Source organism: Mobula hypostoma, chromosome 25 (genome assembly GCF_963921235.1).
Source record: "Mobula hypostoma chromosome 25, sMobHyp1.1, whole genome shotgun sequence".
In the NCBI taxonomy this organism is placed as follows: Eukaryota; Metazoa; Chordata; class Chondrichthyes; order Myliobatiformes; family Myliobatidae; genus Mobula; species Mobula hypostoma.
In genome coordinates this window covers 29,707,616-29,713,615 of record NC_086121.1, presented here as the reverse complement: position 1 = coordinate 29,713,615, position 6,000 = coordinate 29,707,616, and the positions used below count along the sequence as shown (strand labels likewise).

At 42.5% G+C, this 6,000-nt stretch overlaps 1 protein-coding gene across 5 annotated transcripts in view; it reads right to left on the bottom strand.

The window, feature by feature from the left end:
• Positions 1-218: 218 nt before the first annotated feature.
• The window catches only part of LOC134337878 (chymotrypsin-like elastase family member 2A), a 72,029-nt gene continuing 66,247 nt past the window's right edge, over positions 219-6,000 (bottom strand). For all 5 annotated transcript variants that reach the window (XM_063033188.1, XM_063033190.1, XM_063033192.1 and 2 more), the window contains 3 exons: positions 2,880-3,028; positions 2,631-2,780; positions 219-302 (listed from right to left, as the gene is read on the bottom strand). In XM_063033188.1, coding sequence (XP_062889258.1) covers positions 285-302; positions 2,631-2,780; positions 2,880-3,028 — 317 coding nt within the window. In that variant the 3' untranslated portion in view covers positions 219-284. The remainder of the gene's footprint in view (positions 303-2,630; positions 2,781-2,879; positions 3,029-6,000) is intronic.

Here is a 6,000-nt window from a genome sequence, read left to right as displayed (position 1 = left end):
GGGGGGGGGGTGGGTGTGGGTGTCTATGATCCAAGTGTGTATCGATGGGACTAAGCAGAATAACAGATCAGCACGGACAATGTGGTGCTCTAAGACACCTGGATTAATGATGTTTTATATTCATGTCTATCCTGTAGAACTCACATATATCAGTTTCATGGATTTACATATGGTATACTGCGTGCAAATAAAGTATTTCACCACAGCTTAATCTTTTATGCGTACACTTATTTATTTTTGTTTTGCAGATGGTTGTAATCTTCTCAATCTTTGAGTAAATCACGTTAGTTGTTCATCATTTTCTGTGAAGTAAAAGAACTTCTGTTAGAATAGCTTTCTCAAAATAAATTGTCAAAGGATCAATTTAAATATACTCTTCATCTAACTCTTGGATGAAAGGTTTTCTTTTGATGAATGTGTGGGTTTGACTAACACATGATGAACAACTCACAATCTGAATCAAGCAATATTTAACTTTAATGACACTTAAATGACAATACTGCAATTTCTACTTGGAAACTTAGCTTTAATCAGTAATTAAAATAATTCCAGTTATAACTAATGGTTCCACTTCCTTAGACAGAGGTTACTTTTCATTTCAGTTCCTCATCACATATTTTGCTTTTTATTGTCTCATTACTGCCCTCTTTGGGCATCTGGATGAGACAGGTGCCTCTGAGGGGTACATGCGACACAGTACTATCCCTTGTGCCATTTTATCTCTCTTAACATTAGCCCCATAACAATCCTACCCTGGTGTTCTTTGAGGTGGTTGGCTTTGTCAGTCTTGTAGTAAGTTTTAATGGAACTTCCATACATGACATGGGCTACAGAAGGAGCATCCAGATGCTCATGGAATGTTGTTTGATGCTACTGACCTGCCCAGGTACTCCGTGTGTGAGCATTTCAGGCATATAGTGGATCCAGAATGAAAATTGTTGACTTTGATCCATGCAGTTTTTAGAAAATAGTTGACACACTGCACACAAAAGTAGCTCCAATTTCAAGCCATCCCGAATATTCCACCAAGACGCAACACAGAGCGTCATAGGAAGTCATTCCTGCCTGTGGCCATCAAACGTTACAACTCCTCCCTTGGAGGGTCAGCCACTCTGAGCCAATAGGCTGGTCCTGGACTTATTTCCATCCGGCATAATTATTATTTAACTATTTATGGTTTTATATTGCTATATTTATACTCTATTCTTGGTTGGTGCAACTATAACGAAACCCAATTTCCCTCAGGATCAATAAAGTAAGTATGTCTGTCTGTCTGTCTGTCTGTCTGTCTGTCTGTCTGTCTGTCTGTCTGTCTGTCTGTCTGTCTTTTATATTGGTGTAGCCCTCCTATGTGGCTGGAAGAGGGTTATGCAGAAACTCAGTCCCTAGCAATTTTCCTGAAATCCCAGGTGACCAGGTGTGCTAGTCACAGGGAAGAAAGGGCTAACTTGGAGTAGATTCCAGAGTTAGGAAATCAGAATCACATGGACAATGACTTTGTATTGCAGGAGCTGCCTCGGTATACTAGATAGGTTCCTGTTCTAAACAAGTGCCAGGAAAGTCAACAGCAGATGTTTTCCATCGAATGCTGATGGTACAATCTGTCTCAATATACCGTCTCTGCAAATGCTGAGCAAAAGCAGATACAGTCTCCTCACACTTCCACTTTAACCCTCTCGGTCGACAGTACGTGATGTAGGCCACCTGTGTGGAATTTCCATACCAACATACAGAAATCAGCCTCAAATCTTTCCAGTTATTTCCTTGTAGCCAGTATTGAGAACTTTTTCTACATATCTCAAGGCACGTTGCAGGAGCATTACTGAACCAGTTTTGACACTGAAGCACATAATAACGGGTGCCACAAAGCTTAGTTGGAGGCATGTTTTAATCAGTGAATAAAATGCTAAGTGCATTACGGAGGAATTTCCAGAACGTGTCCCCTGGGAGCCGGAGGGTCATCCATCAGGTATGAAATGAAGGAAAATGGGAATTCCAAGAGTGTTTGGGGGGAGGGGGTACAGAAATGTCAATGGAATGTGAGAAATGTGTTTGGTTAGGAGACGGCCGGGGAAGGACTTGAGCATGATGGAAGAAATGTGGTAGCAACGTTAAACGGATGGATATCCAGCAGTCACAAGAGCTGAAGCAAGTATACTGTTAAAGGATATCACCTTCCTTGCTACTTCAGTGACCATTGGTATTTGAGGGTGCAGAAGAGATTCACCAGGATGCTGTTTGGATTAGAGAGTATGAGCTATAAGGAGTGGTTGGACAAATTTGAGAAGTTGAGGGGAGACCTGATAGATCAATAAAATTGAGAGATCTCGAAAGGTAGACGGTCAGAATCTTTTCCCCATGGCAGAAATATAAAGTAGTAGACTACGTGCTTTTCAGATGAGAGGGGGAAAATTTAAAGGAGATGTTCTTGGCAAGTTTTTACAGACAATGGAATAGGCTGACGGGGGTAGAGATGGAAAGAGATATGACAGTGGTGTTAAAAAGTTTGTTAGTCACGTTAATATGCAGGGATTGGAGAAATGTGAATAATTTAGTTTAACTTGGTATTGCATTCGGTAAAGACATCATGGGTTCTTGTACTGCTCCATATTTAAGATCAGTTAGGGTACCTCAGTTAGCCATTCATTGTAGGCAGACACACGGGTGAAGACAGTTGGCTTGTTCTTTTGACTACAGAGGGACGATCCAAAGCTGACGATTCCGTGCACCTCCCAGGTACCTGCGTCATTTTGGCAGTTCAAGGGGCCTCCAGAATCTCCCTGGTGGGGTACAGAAACAGAGCAGAGTTGCTACAGAGGAGCTCGGCATCTGTCAATGATGCCTGTAAAACGATGGGCAATTTCTGCAGGTCAACTTACGTTGCATCCAGAGACAACTCCATCGCCACCGGCACACACCATTGACTCCTTTACCGTAAACCACCACCAGGAGGGCTTGGAACAAGTGGCGTAGTCCACGACAGGCAGGAAAGCTTGTTGCAAGACATTGGATACAGCACTACCACCACCTGGAAAGGAACCAAATCAGTTAGCACTGAGAAATTGGCAAAGATGTTTAAATGGTAATAACGTGTTCAAAGCTGCTGCTGCCAGACACTGTCTCCGTCCTCCAAGCTGTTCTATGGATTTTTCCATGTGTACTCTCAAAATCCAATTGGAATGTTCTTTATGATAAAGTCATCCCAGGGAGGTCTCAAGACCAATCATTGACTGTTACAAAGTAATGTAGCTAGAACAAGATACCAGGAGAACAAATGGTCTATTTCAACAAGTGCCTTGGGATATTAAAAAAAAACACACACTGAACGTTGGATTTGATCTCCCTTTTGGTGGATGACACCCTCAATAATTCAACCCCCCCCCCCAACACCCATCTGATAATTCCCACAATGTAGAGTCATAGCATCACTGAAAAGTATCATAGCACAGAAACAGGCCCTTTGGCCCATTTTGTCCTTGCTGAACCATTTAATCTGCCTACTCCTATCGACCTGCACCAGGTCTATGTCCCTCCATACTCCTACCATCCATGTACCTGACAAGCTTCTCTTAAACATTGAAATTGAGCTCGCATGCACCACTTGTGCTGGCAGCTCGTTCTACACTCTCACGACCCTCTGAGTCAAGAAGTCTCCCCTCATGTTCCCCTTAGACCTTTCACCCTTAACCCTTGATCTCAGGTTGCAGTCCCACTCAACCCCATTGGAATTTTGGATTATGTCCTCGAAAGTCAGTCTATTATATTGACTCAGAGAAACTCGTGGAACAAAAGGAGATGTAACAGCAGTGAAAATGAATGTTTGTGCCAGTAAACTTGGATTTAGAGGAAAGGTGTCTGCATGGTTTTTACACAGAGAGTGGTAGGTGCGTGGAATGGAGTTCTAGGGGTGGTAGTAAAGATGGATACATTAGGGACATTTAGGAGACTCTTAGATGGGCACATGGATATAAGAAAAATAGAGGGTTATAGAGGGTAGGAGGGAAGGGTTAGATCGATGGTGGAGTAGGTTTTTATAGGTCAGCACAATTTCGAGTGTGGAATGGCCTATACTTGCTGCACTGTTCTATAATCTGCTTACTTAGTTTATGTTCTTTATTCTATAATGTCCTGGAATCTTCATGCACTCATGACATGTCAGAAAGCTGGCAGTTAGTTAAATATTTTTTACCTAAGGCTTGAGTGGTGGAACTGATCCTTGTAATAAGTCTCTATAATATATTGGTTAGGAAGGGGGAGAAATTAGCTGGTGTTCCTGCTTCAACCCACAGCTGGGCAAAGCAGACATGTGGGTTTGACACAAGACTTCACAAATGAGATGTGGCCATAACTGAAGGATTTTCTGCCCCTCATTTGTGGCTTGGTTTAGTTTTTGGAGGGTGACCGGCACCATGGAGCCGGAATGCTTTGAGGAGGCGAGCAGAAAGCAAAGAGTGGAAGCAGTGGGAAAAAGCTGGAAAATTAGATGGGATCTGTAACAAAGAGTCAAGGTAATATCCAGGTATCAGTGTGTCTTAAGACCATAAGATATAGGAGCAGAATCAGCCCATCAAGTCTGCTCCATCATGGCTGATCCTGGATCCCACTCAAACCCATTCACCTGCCTTCTTGCCATATCCTTTGATGCCCTGACCGATCAGGAAACGATCAACTTCTGCCTTAAATAGACCCACGGACTTGGCCTCCAGTGCAGTCTGTTGCAGAGCATTTCACAGATTTGCTACTCTCTGGCTAAAAAAAAATTCCTCCTTACCTCCATTCTAAAAGGTCATCCCTCAAATTAGAGACTGTGCCCTCTAGTTCTGGATACCCCCGTCATAGGAAACATCCTCTCCATATCCTCCATATCTAGACCTTCCAACATTTAGTAGGTTTCAATGAGATACCCCACATTCTTCAAAATTTCTGTGAGTACAGGCCCAAAGCTGCCAAGCATTCCTCATATGTTATTACTTCATTCTGGGAATGATCCTTGTGAACATCCTCTGGACTCTCTCCAATCACAACACATCCTTTCTGAGATATGGGGCCCAAAACAGTTGACAGTACTAAATAAAGTGCAGCTGACTAGTGTCTTATAAAGGCTCAGCATTATCTCCTTGCTTTTATATTCTATTCCCCCTGAAATAAGTGCCAGCATTGTATTTCCATTCTTTACCATAGACTTGACCTGTAAATTAACCTTATGGTAGTCTTGCATGAGGACTCCCAAATCCCTCTGCACTTCTGATGTTTGAACCTTCTCCCCAGTTAGATAATAGTCCACACAATTGTTCCTTTTACCAAAATGCAAAATCATACATTTCCCAACACTGTATTCTAGTTGCCACTTTTTTGCCCATTCTTCCTATTTGTCTAAGTACTGCTGCGTTAACGCATTGCTTCCTCAGCATTACCTATCTTCGTATCATCTGCAAACTTTGCCACAAAGCCGTTAATTCTATTATCTAAATCATTGACAAACAACATGAAAAGTAGCGGTCCCAATACCGACCCCTGAGGAACACCCCTTCTCACCGGTAGCCAACAAAAAAAAGCTCCCTTTGTTCCCACTCACTGCCTCTTGCCTGTCAGCCATTCCTCTATCCATGCCAGTATCTTTCCTGTAACACCATAGGATTTTATCTTGTTAAGTAGCCTCATATGTGGCGCCTTATCAAATGTCTTCAGAAAATCCAAGTAAATTACATCCGCTGCCTCTCCTTTGTCCACCTTGCTTGTTACTTCCTCGAAGAACTCTTAACAGATTTGTCAGGCAAGATTTCCCCTTACAGAAACCATGCTGACTTTGAGTTACTTTATCATTAGTCACCAACTACTCCGAAATGTCATCCTTCATCATAGACTCCAACATTTTCCCAACCACTGAAGTTAGGCTAACTGGCCTATAATTTCCTTTCTTTTGCCTTCCTCCCTTCTTAAAGAGTGGAGTAACATTAGCAATCTTCCAGTCTGGGACCTTGCCAGAATGAAGTGATTCTT